General features: G+C 43.0%; 1 protein-coding gene across 5 annotated transcripts; it reads right to left on the bottom strand.

Moving 5' to 3' along the window:
- Positions 1-1973: 1973 nt before the first annotated feature.
- Positions 1974-13843, bottom strand: LOC132404945 (uncharacterized). 5 transcript variants are annotated; one of them, XM_059989568.1, is made up of 4 exons: positions 13825-13843; positions 12653-12778; positions 4052-12211; positions 1974-2349 (listed from the first exon to the last, which is right to left on the bottom strand). In XM_059989568.1, the coding sequence occupies exon 3, from the start codon at positions 8446-8448 to the stop codon at positions 7357-7359; it is 1092 nt and encodes a 363-aa protein (XP_059845551.1). In that variant the 5' UTR covers positions 8449-12211; positions 12653-12778; positions 13825-13843; the 3' UTR covers positions 1974-2349; positions 4052-7356. The 5 variants fall into 5 exon arrangements, with proteins under 5 accessions (XP_059845551.1, XP_059845548.1, XP_059845550.1 ...); XM_059989565.1 differs by lacking the exon at positions 13825-13843 and adding an exon at positions 13335-13440; XM_059989567.1 differs by lacking the exon at positions 13825-13843 and adding an exon at positions 13107-13125.
- Positions 13844-16782: the final 2939 nt, after the last annotated feature.

Below are 16782 nucleotides of genomic sequence, written 5' to 3'. Positions count from 1 at the left end.
ATGGTTTATGGGACTGAAATTTGGTGTTTTACAGCAGTAGTACTGACAGGGAAAATGGAACAACCATGATAAAATGGCAGAGTAGACGTGATAGGCCAAATGGCCTAATTCTGCTCCTATGTTTTATGGTCTTATAGTACTGTGCAAAGACATAAAGTTACTATAAATTACAAATATAAATAAATGGAGAAAATAAAGGAATAATGAGTTCATTGGTTCATGGATCATTTAAAAATCTGACGGTGGAGGTAAAGAAACGGTTTCTGAATTACTCAGTGGGGGTTTTCAGGCTCCTGTACCTCCACTCCCCTCCCCCCCCCCCAATACCGTAAATAGAAGAAGTTCAGTAAGAGGATGGAGAAATGGCAGGGAGAGACAGCATTGATGTGGAGGCACTTATGTTAGCAGGGCATCAACAAGTCCACACTGATGGTGGTGATAAGAATTATATACATAGCCAGAAATTCAAAGAGATTGTAAATGCTGGAAGTTCAATAGGCAGCCAAATAAGAAGAAGTGTAAGACTCAAATGATAGCAGCAGTTACTCTAATGATGATAAGAATAGATAGATAGGACAGCCAGCACTTTTTCCCCAGGGTGGAAATGGTTAATATGAGAGGGCATAATTTTAAGACTATAATATATAGGAGTAGAATTAGGCCATTTGGCCCATTGAGTCTGCTTCAACATTCCATCATGGCTGATTTATTATCCTTCTCAACCCTATTCTCCCCAAACCTTTGACACCCTTGTTAATCAAGATCCTGTCAAATTTCACTGTAAATATTCCCAGTGACTTGGCCTCCATAGCCATCTGTGATAATGAATTCCTTAGATGCACCACCCTCTAGCTAAAGAAATACCTCATCATTTCTAAAGGGACGACCTTCTATTCTGACGTTATACCCTCTGGTCCTAGACTCACCCACTTTTTGAGTTGGAGTAAGATGTGGGCACACTATGTTGGTGTCAGAAATATGGCAATACTTGCAGAATGCCCCTAGCATATCCTCAGATTGGATTTCATGGATGATGCAAATGACACATTTCACAAACACGAGATTCTGGAAGATACTGAAAATCCAGAGTAACACACCCAAAATGTTAGAGGAATTCGGTTGGTTGGGCAACATGTATGGAGAGGTATAAAGAACCAGCATTTCATGTTGAGACCCTTGGTCCTGATAAAGGGTCTATGCCCAAAAAGTTGACTATTTATTCCTCTCCATAAACTCTGACACTTTTCACTGTATGTTTAGATGTTTTTATGCTGATGTGACAAATAAACTAATCTCCATAATCTTCAAATTTAAGGCAATTGTTTGGAATTTGCTGGACATAGCATTGGAGAAAGGTTTAAAAAGAGAGGGAAAAACCTTCAGTAATGTGAGTAAAGACTGGATAGTTGCATTTATTGCTAGCTCTTCAGTTTAAGAGCATAAGAAATTGGAGTAGGCAAAGGCAATGCAATCCTTGAATATTCACAGCTGTCCAGGGTAAAGCATTCCAGAGATTCACAATCCTCTGAGGGAACAGATTCCTCTTCATCTCAGCCTTAAATGGTGGTCTCCATATTCTGAAGCTGTGACCTTGTGTCTAGATTCCCCCAGCCCCTAGATTAAGTCTATATTCCCCCACCTTCTGATATCCATTCTGCCATTCCCCTTCAGAATGTTATCTTTGAATAAAATCACCTCTAATTCTTCTAGATTATGCACTTATTCAGACTTTTTTTTTCCAGGAATCAACTACTGATTTTCCCCCAAACCAAGTATGTTTGTACATTCTTCCTGAAATTTAGCTAGTGGTAGGCATATTTTCACACTGTTTCAGGTACAACATGGCCCTTCCTCCAGCCCATCCGGAACCACTCAATCCCCCGTCCCAGATTTACTAAAAATATTTAGTTCAAGCTAAATGTTTGTAAATGGCTTTAGCATTTAATATGTTTTAATGGTTACAAATTAAACAAGTGCACATCTAAAACCCAGTGAGTTGATCGTTGGTTTATTCTTGTCATAAGCACTGAGACACAGTAAAAAAAACTTTGTATGTCATCTCGTCAGCGAACTGAGGTAGTACAAGGGAAACACATTTTAATCAACAACTTAAAGATAAAATTTCATTTTACTTCAGGAGCAGTTTGGTAGTTTTGTGGTTTAGTTTTCTGTTCCACTGCTGTCTGTAAAGAGTCTGTACATTCTCCACATGACTACATGGGTTTCCTCCAAGTGCACCCAGTTCGTCCGCAGTCCAGACATAAGGCTTAATAGGTTAATTAGTCACACGGGTGCAACTGAACAGCATGGGCTCACTGAACCAGAAATTCCTGTAAATGTGCTGTACCCCTAAATAAAATAAAAATTTAAAAACATATTAACTTGCACACGTGTTAAAAAGTTCAAAGTAAATTTATTATCAAAGTAAACTTATGTCACCCAAATACAACTGTGAGATTAATTTTCTTGTAGGCATTCACAGTCCAATAAAGAAATGCCATAGAACCGATGAAAAAACAAATACAAAACTGAGAAAACCAATTTGCAAAAGACAAGCTGTTCAAACACAAAAAATAACAAATAGTAAATAAATATTACTAAGAACATGAGTTGTAGAGTCCTTGAAAATGAGCCCACAGGTTGTGGAATCAGTTCAGTATTCTTCTTCCCAAAGCAGTTCTTGCCTATAGAAATCAGTCAGTCAATAGGCCTTGCCAATGAACTGGGAAGTCCAAGATTTCCTGTTAAGATCCATTCAGCTTGATTGGAAGACTGGACTTGAGCTTGTATTGGGAGTCCTAGGCTTCCGCATAGATATATGGGTAAAAGCCAGCAAAAAAAGATCAGTGTCAATTTGTTTGGAAAGCACAGTTTTTTGTTGGATGTAATTTAAAATGGTGGTGTTGTGTTCTTTCACAGGAAAGTACCTTGCAAGACAAATACTAACTGGCCATCTCTGAGTGTATACTGAATAGAGTTGGCTGCTCGGCTATTTCAGAAAGTAGTTAACAAATCACCCGTGGGCTGGATCAGATAAGGATGCAATATTTCCTTCCCAGTGCAAGAGAATAAGGCTGGTTTCTATTACAATCCGTCAGTTTTAAGGTCACCAACTAGAGTGCTAGCTTTTTATTCCAGAGTACAATCCCTTTCTGTACTGAGATCAATTGTCTAGACATCTGAACAGTAACTAGTCCTTAATCTTCTAATGTGAAAAGCTGAAGATATTTCAGTCTTTCACTTTAGGAGAGAGACTCTAGTTACTGTTCAGAAGACTGAAATCTTGTAGCAACAGATGGGAGATAAAACTTGCACATGACAGTGAATTACAGAGCTTCAACAAAAGAAATTAGAGCCAGTGGTGGGAAATTTTGTGACCACTGAAGGTAATGATCTAAAATCACAATGGTCCACATAAAAAAAAGGTTATGTCTGTTGGCTAAGGAGTAAGTAGTTGAGTCAGATTGATCTTTGAGAACTCAGGACCTACCTACATTGGTTCACATGATCCCGAGTCACTTGAGATCTCTTCAATGTCTTAAGGTCTCTTTACATTTTTGAACTTAATGTGTGCATTTGCATTTACAGGTGGCTTCTAATGCTGTGGCAGATACTGCAAGACTCAGAAAGATGTCTGTGATACGGTGCAGAAGGGCCAGTGGAGGCGAGGAGAAGCTGAAGGTGTGGGGACAATTTAGTTAAGGTAGTGGAATATTGATGGAAATTTGATTATAGCGGTCGCGTATTATAAGGATAGGTCGTTTAAACCATGCCTGTTCCATTGGCCAGCAGTAATTAAAGTGTGTAAAGATTTGAGAGGTAGGAGAGAGGAATTATTTTCAACAGAGAGAGACAGTCCAGTAAAATGAGGGAATAAACTTAAAATGACTATGAACTGTTAGCGATGCTGTCAGAAATTGCTTCCTGGTTACATGTAGTTCCCCCTAAAAACCACTGAGATTACATCAAGTGACCTTTCAAAACTGAAATTGGTATGTTTGTGTATTTAGCCATGATCTAAATGTATGGGGCGAGAAGGTGAATGACTTACACGTGCAGGCCCAGGAGAAACTGCTGCTGATGAGGGAATCTGGAACAGCAAACACTCTGCTGGAGGAAGTCAGCCAGTCAGGCATCGTTGGTGGAAGAAAAGGAATTTTCGAACGGTTCAGGTCAAAAACCCTGCATGAGGACGTGATGTTGTGCTACTTGTGGCTACACGTGGTTCTGTATTTCTTGGCACCTGAAAGAAATTCACATTATTTACACTCATAGTGTTCAGACTTCTCTAAGAACCATTATATAGAGTAACCTGCTGACAGCTTGTACATATTTAGTGGTAGCATGTGTGACACACCAATAACCCACGTGGTCATCTATAACTACTGTTAAATAACTGAAACAGAAACTCTCTGTATTGCACAAAGGACAGACATGTTCCCCGATCTACACCTCGCCAAATAGACCCCAACTCACTGCTTATTTTCTGTAATATGAATCATTTCACATTAATCTAGATTAAACCACACCTACCACTGTAGTTCTGTTTACTGGTATATTTTTGCAGTCTTTTGCAGCTCCCTTGCTTTTTATTCAATCTCCTACTTGACCATTAGTTTAAAGAGACTGTCTTCTCTTTAACTAGTGATTTGAATATATCAAGAACCAAAATGGATCTAATGGTGACAAATAGATCACTTATTTCCAGCAATCTTCGTGAACTCTAATTGTTTCTTGCACATCAACCAACTCTTGCTAAACACTGCTATTGTACAATCCAAAAAGCATACAACTTGAATTTTTAGCAAGATATCTCATTGAACCTGTTTAGAAAATCCACAGAAAGTGTAACGAGAGATCGCAGCATTGTCGCAGCCCTGGTGGCCTGTTGGGGACCTCGGTCCCATGACAGCTAAAAGTAGAAAGTAAGTATGGCATGGCTTTGAGAAGCTTGAGGCTAGATATTGGGATCACACATTACGTCCTATATAAGGATGTAATGTTGAAGCTTTACAAAGCACTGGTGAGGCCTCATTTGGAGTACTGAGAGCAGTTTTGAGCCCCTTATCCAAGAAAGGATGTGCTGACATTGGAGAGGGTTGAAAGGAGATTCACAAGAATCATTCTGGGATTGAAAGACCTGTCGTATAAGGAGCATTTGATGATTCTGGGCCACTACTCACTGGAATTCAGAAGAATGAAGGATGGCCTCATTGAAACCTATCAAACGTTGAGAAGCCTCATCAGAGTGGATGTGGAGAGGATGTTTCCTATGGTGCGGGAATCTAGGACCAGAGAACACGGCCTCAGATTAGAGGATCGTCCGTTTTCAATGGAGATACAGAGGAATTTCTTTAGCCACAGAGTGGTGAGTCCTTGGGATTAGTTGCCACAGCTGGCTGTGGAGACCAAGTCATTGGGTGTATTTAAGGCAGATGGCCTTGATTAGTCAAGGGATGAAGGGATGTGGGGAAAAGGCAGGAGATTGAGACTGGGAGGGAAAATGGATCAGACATGATGAAATCGCAGAGCAATTTTGATGGAGCATAATTAGGCCATTTGGCCCAACACATTACTTACTAGTGGCTGAAGGAGAGCACCACACCAGACTATCAACCTACCCAACAGAGCAGCCTCCACCTGCCTCATCTGTAGAGGAGTCTGTCCTTGTTAACCATATAGATGTCATGTTGAAGTTGTACATAACATTGGTGAGACTAAATTTGGAGTATTGTACAGTTCTGGTCACCTACCTACAGGAAAGTTATCAACAGGGTTGAAATGATACATGGATGTTGCCAGGACTCAAGGACCTGAGTTATAGAGAAAGGCTGCATAGATTAGGACTATATTCCCTGGAGCGTAGGAGAGTGAGGGCAGATTTGATAGTGGTATGCAAAATTTTGAGGGGTATAGATAGGGTAAATGCAAGCAGGCTTTCTTTCTCCACTGAGTTTGGGTGAAACAAGAATTAGTGGTCATGGGTTAAAATTGAAAGGTAAAATATTTGAGGGGAACCTGAAGGGGAACTCTACTCAGCGGGCAGTGCAAGTGTGGAACGAGCTGCTAGAGGAAGTGGTGGATTTCAACGTTTAAGAGAAGTCAGTGGATGGGAGGAGTATGGAGAGCTATGCTTCAGGTGTTGTTCCTCTGTTTGCCCTGTGCAGCATCAGGCAGCAACTTTGCCATTTCTTTAGCATTTCAGTCAAGTAAAATTTATTGTCATTTAACTATATACATGTATATAATACATATAACCATATAATGTATACAGAAATAAGAGATTTCTTCAAACTAGGGTGTACACATAACACATGATAACTTATGAAGGTAAGGTTAAAATCTACAGATGGATCACACATAAATAACAAACAAAAGTGCATTAGTATTCAATATTGCACTGATTAACCAGCGATACTTTGAAAACATTGCAGCAGGGTCTTCAGAACCCTAATGACCTGAGAAAAGAAACTCTTTCCCATCCTGATCATTCTTGTTTTCATATATCGTAGCCTCCTGCCTAATGGTAGAAAGTCAAAGAGGATGTTAGATGAATGGGTGGGATCTGTAACAATAATAAGGGCCCTGTCTGTGTACACAGTGCTCCTGAAGAATGTTCCTGATGGATACAAGGCTGAGTTGCTAGCTCAACACGCAATCCAGCACGGATAGAAAGCACGGAAGGAGCTGGCTGGATTCAATAGACAATAGACAGTAGGTGCAGGAGTAGGCCATTTGGCCCTTCTAGCCAGCACCACCATTCACTGTGATCATGGCTGATCATACACAATCAGTACCCCGTTCCTGCCCTCTCCCCATATCCCTTGACCCTGCTATCTATAAGAGCTCTATCTAACTCTTTCTTGAATGCATCCAGAGACCTGGCCTCCACTGCCTTCTGGGGCAGAGCATTCCACATATCCACCACTCTCTGGGTTGAAAAGTTTTTCCGCATCTCTGTTCTATATGGCCTACCCCTTATTCTTAAACTGTGGCCTCTAGTTCTGGACTCACCCATCAGCGGAAACATGCTTCCTGCCTCCAGTGTGTCCAATCCCTTAATAATCTTATATATTTCAATCAGATCCCCTCTCATCCTTCTAAATTGCAGTGTATGCAAGCCCAGTCGCTCCAATTTTTCAACATATGACAGTCCCGCCATTCCGGGAATTAACCTCGTGAACCTACGCTGCACTCCCTCAATAGCAAGAATGTCCTTCCTCAAATTTGGAGACCAAAACTGCACACAATACTCCAGGTGTGGTCTCACCAGGGCCCTGTACAGCTGCAAAAGGACCTCTTTACTCCTATACTCAATTCCTCATGTTATAAAAGCCAGCATGCCATTAGCATTCTTCACTGCCTGCTTTTTCTATCCTCCTTTATATTCTTGGCTAGTTTACCTTCGTACCTCATTTTTTCTTGGCGTATTGCCTTTTTTGTTATCTTCTGTTGCTCTTTAAAAGCTTCCCATTCCTCCAGTTTCCCGGTCATCTTTGCTATGTCATACTTCTTCTCTTTTATTTTTATACTGCCCTTTACTTCCCTCGTCAGCCACAGCCGCCCCTTACTCCCCTTAGGATCTTTCTTCCTCTTTGGAATGAACCGATCCTGCACCTTCTGCATTATTCCCAGAAATACCTGCCATTTTTGTTCCACTGTCTTCCCTGCTAGGGTATTGCTCCATTGAACTTTGACCAGCTCCTCCCTCATAGCTCCATAGTTCCCTTTGTTCAACTGTAATACTGACACATCCAATTTTCCCTTCTCCTTCTCAAATTGTAGGTTAAAACATATCATATTATGGTCACTACCTCCTAATGGTTCCTTTACCTCGAGGTCCCTGATCAAATCCAGTTCATTGCACAACACTAAATCTAGAATTGCCTTCTCCCTGGTAGGCTCCAGTACAAGCTGTTCTAAGAATCCATCTCGGATGCACTCCACAAACTCCCTTTCTTGGGGTCCAGTACCATTCTGATTCTCCCAGTCTACCTGCATGTTGAAATCCCCCATGACAACTGTATCACTACCTTTGCGACATGCCGATTTTAACTCTTCATTCAACTTACACCCTACATCCAAACTGCTGTTTGGTGGCCTGTAGATAACTCCCATTAGGGTCTTTCTACCCTTAGAATTTCTCAGTTCTATCCATACTGACTCTGCATCCCCAGATTCTATGTCTCCCCTCGCAAGGGACTGAATATCATTCCTCAGCAACAGAGCCACCCCACCCCCTCTGCCAGTCAGTCTCTCTTTTCGATAAGATGTATATCCTTGAATATTCATTTCCCAGGCCCTGTCCGCTTGAAGCCATGTCTCAGTTATTCCCACAACATTGTACTTGCCAATTTCCAACTGAGCCTCAAGCTCATCTACTTTATTCCTTATACTTCGTGCATTCATATATAATACTTTTAATTCAGTACTCCCCTCTCCTTTCATATCAATTCCTATTTCACTTGGCTCTTCTTGACTATTTCTTGAGAGTTATGGTCGAAATGACAATAAAAGTTGACTTGACTTGACATCTAACATTCCTGGCACCAAAGTAAGCTTATCAACACCTGAAACCATTTTTATAATTCAGGTATTGGATTTGGTACATGCATAACTATCTGTGTAAAGAACCTTTTGGAACTCAGCAAAGGAGGACCAAGAAATTGATAAAGACCATAAGACACAGGAGCGGAATTAGACCCACTATTCCACAGGGCTAACTCGTTATCCCTCTCAACACCATTCTCCAGCCTTACCTTCGACACCCTTACTAATCAACAACCTATGATCCTCTAAACATACCCAATGATTTGGCCTCCACAGCCACCTGTGGCAATGAATTCCACCGATTCACTGCCCTCTGGAGAAATAAGGGTATGATTGACAATGGTAAAGATCTTAACGTAGACTGTAAAAGCTTCAATTTGTATGCAGAAAGGAAAAGACTGAAGAGGATATGTATTGCTCCCTTACAGACAGAGGCAGAACTTATAATGGTGAATAAGGAGTGCTAGAACCAACAACTACTCTGTCAGTCTTCAGGGAAGAAAGATTAAAAACTTCCAAAAATACTGCCGAACCAAGGGTCGACTGAGAATGAAGAATTGAGGGAAATAAATAGAAACAAGTACCAGTGAAGACTATGACAATTGTTGTTACTCCTTTTCTTTTCTTGTGGCGGGTCGGATGGCACTTTTGCCACTTCCAAAGCATTTGGACTATCTTATGAGTCTAAATTGCTAGTTCGACACTTAACCCATCAGGGATGAAAGTGTGCAAGGAGCCGGCCAGATTCAAACTCGGGACCATTTGCCAGTGCTGATGCAACTACACCACTAGCCGGAAGATATGAGAATAAAAACTGAAAAATTCTGAGGACTCAATAACCTCCCAGAATTCTGAAAAGGGTGACAAGAGACAGTGGGCACTCTGATTTTCGTCTGAAAAAATGTTGAGTCCAATTGATTTAAGGGTGACAAATATGATCCCTCAGTTTAAGAAAGGTGAAAGAGAAAAAGGTTAAAAATCTAGCCTAATGTCAGTGGCAGTAAAAATGTGGGAACCTTTACAGCAATGTATAATAACAAAACAGCATTGACCCCAAATTAGCATGAATTTATGAAAAACCAATGTTTGACTAGTCTATGGGAGTTTTTGACATCATAATTAATGGAACAGACAACCAACCTGTGGATATAGTTTAATTGGATTTCCAAAGTTTTTTTTGGAAGGAATACAACAGCAAAATTGTGTTGAGTGGTAAATCACTTGTGTTCTTGATGAATGGGGCAAAAGAAAGGTCAAAGGTCCAAATGGTCTATGCCTGTTCTCACCTCTTAACCCCACAAGAGACTGGCGTAATTCTTACTCAAAATCTATCGTTTTGGTTTATCTGCAAGTAGAATCTCTTCTGTAAACTATTCTTCTCTGAATTATTAAAATAGAAAAAACATCTCATGTCACTTAGACCTACCCATATTCCTGCTCCTGGTTTCAGCTTTGCATCTTACCAAAAATTCAAAAAATGGAGACAAGGGGAGTTTAAAAAGGGGAGTGCAAGTTTTTGAACTGCACACTCTCTGTGACGATGTAGATTTCCTCAGAGGTTCCAGCTTCGTCCCATTTTCCAAAGACATGAGTTAGGGTTAGTAGCTTGTGGGCTTGCCATTTTGGCACTGGATGGACACTGTCACTTGCAGGCTGCCTCCAGCAAATCCTCAGACCGTGTTGATCGCTGATTCTAATGACACATCTCACTGGAATTTTTGATGGACTTTAATAAATAAGTCAATCCCAAATCCTTGTGACCTTGTGCATTACAGCTATATTTGGGTCAAAGCACCAAACCAGCCCATCAAATTGGCAGTGACCTTTAAATCCCCAATAAAATTAACCTTGCATTAATCGCCATTTAAAAAAAATTCTCTGCACATTCTCCTCCCCCCCCCCCCACCAATATCACCACTTAACAACATACGCGCCTCTAATAATCTTAAAAATCTATCTGTCTTTATGGTGTGAAAGGAAACTATAGCACACAGAAGATTCCCAGGGTCACAGCAAAATTTACACAGGCAGCACTCGGTCAGTACTGAACCCAGGTTTCTGATACAATGAGGCAGTAGCTCTAGTATTTATACCATTCTCCACAGCTCCATTTGAGCAGGTCTTTTTAAAAAAAACTCCACATGAGTCTTTAGATCACTTAACAATACAGTTTTTGAACGTACTTAAACAGTAGTAAGTAATTCTAAATAAGGGGATGGAAGGTTATTGAGAGATAAATAAGAAAGCAGAATTATAGATGGATCAGCATGCTCTTCCCCCAAAAGGAAAACAAGCCTGCCATACGGTGTGGAGGCTTGCCTGCCTCACTGACCTGGAGAGCTATGCTGGCTGGAGTCACACCCTTATACTTTGGCTCTTGGTAGTGTCACCCATGCCAAACAGGTCAAAGGATAGAGGCCAGACTAAGGGAGGTCCACCAGAGCCCAGGTCTGACAACTTTTAATGGTCAAAAAAATTGTTATGGAAACAGCAATGAAGAATCCTTCTGTATCTGTCTGGGAAGGTATTTTCAGACAAAGATGGAGGACATTCACTGCTGCCTTAAATGCCAGTGGTGTAACAGGCGCAGATAGACCAGCAGCCATGTTCTCACAGACTGGCAGAACAGGTTTGAGTGCCTGCTCCTAATACACATGCTTGTATATCACAGCCAGAATTTTAGTAGTACTGAGGCCACATAAAAGAAATGAAACTATGAGAACAATTAAAGATTTAATGTATTTGTATAAACTAGATCAAATAGTTTTGTCTTATAACACTTTGTCATAATACAATAATTGAGAAAGCTAAATATTAGATTAATGCCAAGTTCACTATTAAACTGGAGAACTTTTAAAATGTTTAAAGTCATTTCCAATACATTCCCCCCACTAATGCTCATGCAAAGATAGTAGCTCAAACTATCCTTTAATTTTGCTCATACAAAGATAGAAGCTACAGTACGTCATTCCTTTAATTTTGTACCAATAATGGAAAATGTATCTCAAACATTTAATTGTATCACAAAAGACTTATAATAAACATAATCTTTCATAAAACCGCTAAAAATTCAACACATCTTTCATGACTTACACAAAGCTCATGCATCCATTTTTTCATATTTGCAGCTGGTTTCACAATTAGAAAGTTTCTCTATAAGCAACAAACTTCTCCAACATGTATACAAATTTAAATTGGAAAAAAAGGCTGTTTGTCCCGTTAAAAAAGGCTCCGTTTGTTACACGTTAAATTTCTACTCAGCTTTTTTATAATGCGCTTTTGCAGTTACAACTTCCCAAGCTAAATCCTTCCACTTCCAGATTTTGCTTCATCTTCGGCTTGTAACTTTACTGGCCATCCTCACATCATACCTTACTTCTAAATACAAATCCTCACAATATTATTTCTTCACTTCCACATCAATGCAATCTGTTCTCCGTTGTTGACATGCCCAGACACGAATACTTCCGAGAAGTTAAAGATCGTCGATTCCAGATTTTTTTTTCAATCTTTTCATGGTGTTGCAGCTTCAACCGAGGGGTTCACGTAGATAGTTGAAACATCTTGCTGACAGTATTCAGCATGATGTGGAGGAAGCTGAGCAGATCCCCGACCTTCCTCAGCTCCATGGCACACTCCTTGACAGCCTTTGCATCAGGTTCTAAACAAAAAAAAACAAAATTAATCCCAATTTCTGCCGAACGTCGGCCACGCACTTAAGATAACCTAATGAGCACGAAATGTTCCTTAATATTGAAGAAAAACGCCCGCGGTCGAAGAGATAGGCACATCCCATCCCGAACTATTCTTTGGTTGCAGCTAAACAATACTTGTTAATTCTAGCGTTGATTAAGATTTCCAAAGTCTACAAAATATCTTGCTCAAATTTCCAACTCTAACTAGGAATCCGTACCCAACTCTTTCAAGTTTACGACGTTTGATTTGGAGACTAGATTAAGTTAATTGCCGGCTAGAAATGGAGGTGAGGAGTGGGATGGGATTCCGCCGACTGAAAGCCGAACGGCGCCCATCGCAGAAGTCTCCGACGCGGGACTGCTCTCAGTCGGCGAATACAAACCGACCAGGATCGCGGGGCACTTACCCTTTAGCGGTGTCGGTCCCCGGCTTCCAGGGCGCTTCACCGAAGTGCCGACGTGAACCTTCATCCCTCCTCTGACTTGGGCTGCAGTGCCTGCTCAATACAGTGTGTTCTTCCGGCCGGGTGAAGCTGGGGAGAACCAGAAACTTGATAAAGTCAGAAACGTATACGGTATTTCTTTTAAAATATCAAAGTAGAAGCAGCACACGTCCCTCTTACGTTAATGGTTGTAAAATCAAAGTTTATAACGCACTGGTGCAATTCACCTAACGATCGGACACTTACTGTAACAGCTCCGAAACCGAATACGCCTTTTCAGCTCACTGAAAGCCCTACTTATAATGATCTATATTTAGACTACGCAATTGTACTTTGTCATGAGGCCTTTAGGCGGAAGCAGACAAAAGTTAATTTGAATTCATATTTCAGTGTACTCCATTTTAAAATCGTTAAGTACGTTATGCTTCAAAGTCTCTGCTGTCAGATCCGTTCCACTTAAAGAGGTCCCTGCTGGGGATTGCTGCCTTAGTGCCCACTTCGAAACCAAGTTCAACTTCATGTGCGCGCCATTGGCGAAGGCCGGGTACCAAACCCCCACTCCGAAACAGTGCGCTGGAAATCAGAAATTGCGGGAAACACTCAGCATGCTAGGCAGTGCCCGTAGAAAGAAAGAGTTAGAAAGTACCTGATTATACTTTCTTTTTAGCCAAATGTTAATTAAGGTATGCATAACTCTAATAAATTTCTGCAGAGGCTGGAAAACTTGAGACACACATACAAAATGCTGGAGGAACTCAGCAAGGCAAGCAGCATCTATGGTGGGGGGGGGGGGGGAAACAGGTTGTTTATTACCTGCCTTAGGTGCTGCCTGTATCACACTGAGGGGGCAAGGGTGCTGGGGGAGGACCCAAATGCATAACACAAACAGGTTTTGTAGGGTTAACTAAACAGAGTTTATTACTAGTTACAAGGAAAGCAGTGACACAAGGATGGAACAGAGAAATCAAGGAGAGCAAAGTGGAAGTGGGAATAGGCGTAATGGACAAGGACTCGGTCTGGGCTAGGACTCGGAGCTCAGGGATCAGAGCCAGGACTCGGAACACGGACCCCCGGAGCCAGGACTTGATACTTGAACCTCGGAGCTTCGACTTGATACTCGAACACAGGACACAGACCACTGAGCCAGGACTCCTCCTTAGACACAGGACATGGAGCGGGGACTCTTCTTATTCACGGGACAGACGCAGACACAGGACATAAAGCACTGAGCCAGGAATCTTCCTTAGACACAGGACGGAGTTGGGACTCTTCTTGACACAGGGTCAGAAACCTTCTAGGGTACAGCGCCGGGACCCCCTTTTAAACACAGGACGTGGATACTGAGACTGTTCTATAACTGGGCACAAGTTTGCTCCAAGCAGGGGTGAGCTCCTGAACTTGCCGGACCCTCTCTGGCAAGGGAAGGCAGCTTGATGGCACCTGCTTCGGGGCGAGTCTTGGCTTGCTCTGGCAAGAAACTTAGTTGGCTCTGGCTAGTTGACTTTGGCTCGCACTAGCTTCGGTGACTTTGTTAATGCTCTCGCCCCGAGCAGCTGAAGCTGGAGACTTATATTTTATTAATAATTCATCTGTTAATAACTCATCGGGGTGATTGATAAGTTTGTGGTCTAAGGTAGAAGGAGATGAGTTATTAACCTCAAACTTTCTGCATTATCACCCAAAGCGTTGTGCATGTGACGAGAGCTGTATAACATCTCCTTCTACCTTAGGCCATGAACTTGTCAATCACCCACCTGAGACACTTTCTGGAGGTCCAAGATCCGTATGCTCCACAACCGCTGGACTAAATGTGTAAATGTAGGAGGGCACTATGTTGAAAAATAAATGTGCTAGGTTTTCTAAAACTGACTCCTTCTACCTTAGGCCACGAACCTATCAATCACCCCTCGTAAACTTGGACCAGTGTTCAGGTCAGTGAGTCTTCAAAAGGACTAGGAAAGATTAAAGCAAGTTTGGAACTGAGCAGAAATGGAGGAGGTGTGAGGGAACACAAGATGGATTTCTGATAGAATGGAAAGTGGGAGAGATCAAGTGACTGATGGAGTAATAGTGCATGCACAAACAGAATGGTTACATTATTAGTAAATGTCAGAAAGTCTCAATGTACCACCACTCACAGCGTTCCCCCTCCCTCTCTTTCACCACTCGATAGGGAATGTGCACTCTGGGATCTTTAGGTTCCTGAGTGCATCTTCTTTGGAGGATATTGCAAAGTGAGAGCAAGACAAAGGAAGGCAGGGAAAGAGAGGGAGAGAAAGCAGTGGGGGGGGGAGAGAGAGAGGAAGAGAGAAGAGAGAGTGAGAAGAAGTGGGGAAGAGAGTGAGAGAGGAAGGGGAAAGCAGAAGAGAGAAAGAGAGGAGAGTGAGAGAAAGAAAGGGAGAGGAGGGAGTTGGGGAGGTGTGAGAGTAGAAGGTTTGGTGGAAGAGGGAGAGGGGGAAGGGGGTGGGGCAGAGGGAGATGGGAAAGGGAGAGAAGAAAAGAGTGGAGGAGTGAGATAGGAGAAACAGAGAGAGAGAGAGGCTCTGAGAGATGAAGGTAAGGGGAGATAGAAGAACTAGGAGATGGTGGAGAGCAGAATGGCAGGACAGAGAAAGAGGATGAAAGGGGAGAGAGAAAGTTAAAGGGGCGAGAGACAGGAATTGGGAGAACGAGGAAGGGACAGGGGAGAGAATGATGAAAGCAAAAGGAGAGAAAGAGGGATTGCAGGAGGGGTAGAGAGGGAAGGATGAAGAGAGAGAAGAGGGTGGGAGAGAGAAAGTCGAAGAGAAAAGAAGGAGAGAGCGGAGGGGTGAGAGTGAGAATGAGGGAGTGAGAGAGAAGTGTGGGAGGGGTTGGAAGAAAGGGAGGAGGAGGGTGTGACAGTGTGGAAATGGGGGTGGGAGAGAGAGGAGGGGGATGAGGATGAGACAGAGAGCTGAGGATGGGGAAGGGAGAGAGAGAAAGGGGGAGAGCAGTGAGAGTGTTAAAATATAGATACTGATGAGATAAGAGGTATGCAAACTTATGGAGGGAGAAAGTAAGTGAGGAGGAAGGAATGAGTAAGGGAAAAGGAGGAGAGGGGGCAAAGGAGAGGGGAATGGGAGGAAGGGGAAGGGGAGGAGGGATGAGGAAGGGCAGAGAGAAAGAGAGAGACTTTAAGGGGAGGGTGAGAAAGAGAGGAAGGGGAAAAGTTAGATAGAATGCAGAAGCTGGGAAGGAGGAGGAGAGAGAGGAGGGCAAAGGGCAGATAGAGTAAGAGGGGTTAGAGAGAGGAAATGGGAGAGGGGGAGAGTGAGAGAGTGCTGACGTGGAGGAAGAGAGGAAGTGGGAAGAGAGTACGGAAGTGGGGGAGGGGAGAGCGGAACAGGGAGGGGTAGGAAGGCAAAGGGCAGATAGAGTAAGAGGGGTTAGAGAGAGGAAGTGGGAAGAGAGTACGGAAGTGGGGGAGGGGGAGAGTGAGAGTGCAGACGTGGGGGAAGAGAGAGGAAGTGGGGGAGGGGAGAGCGGAACAGGGAGGGGAGGGGTAGGAAGGCAAAGGGCAGATAGAGTAAGAGGGGTTAGAGAGAGGAAGTGGGAAGAGAGTACGGAAGTGGGGGAGGGGAGAGCAGAACAGGGAGGGGGAGGGGTAGAGAGAGAGGAAGGCAAAGGGCAGATAGAGTAAGAGGGGTTAGAGAGAGGAAGTGGGAAGAGAGTACGGAAGTGGGGGAGGGGAGAGTGAGAGAGTGCAGATGTGGGGGAAGAACAGACAGAGCAAAGGGCAGATAGAGTAAGAGGGGCTAGAGAGGGAAAGTGGGAAGAGAGTACAGAAGTGGGGGAGGGGAAGAGTGAGAGAGTGCAGACCTGGGGGAAGAGCGAGGAAGTGGGAAGAGAGTACGGAAGTGGGGGAGGGGGAGAGTGAGAGAGTGCAGACGTGGGGGAAGAGAGAGGAAGTGGGAAGAGAGTACGGAAGTGGGAGGGGGAGAGTGAGAGAGTGCAGACGTGGGGGAAGAGAGTACGGAAGTGGAGGAGGGGAGAGCGGAACAGGGAGGGGAGGGGGTAGAGAGAGAGGAAGGGTGAGGAAAGGAATGGGGAGAGGAAGAGGGGAGAGTAGCTAG

This window comes from Hypanus sabinus, chromosome 14, assembly GCF_030144855.1.
Source record: "Hypanus sabinus isolate sHypSab1 chromosome 14, sHypSab1.hap1, whole genome shotgun sequence".
Classification (NCBI taxonomy): domain Eukaryota; kingdom Metazoa; phylum Chordata; class Chondrichthyes; order Myliobatiformes; family Dasyatidae; genus Hypanus; species Hypanus sabinus.
The sequence above is the reverse complement of the archived record's forward strand: the minus strand, read 5'-3'. Positions and strand labels throughout refer to the sequence as shown.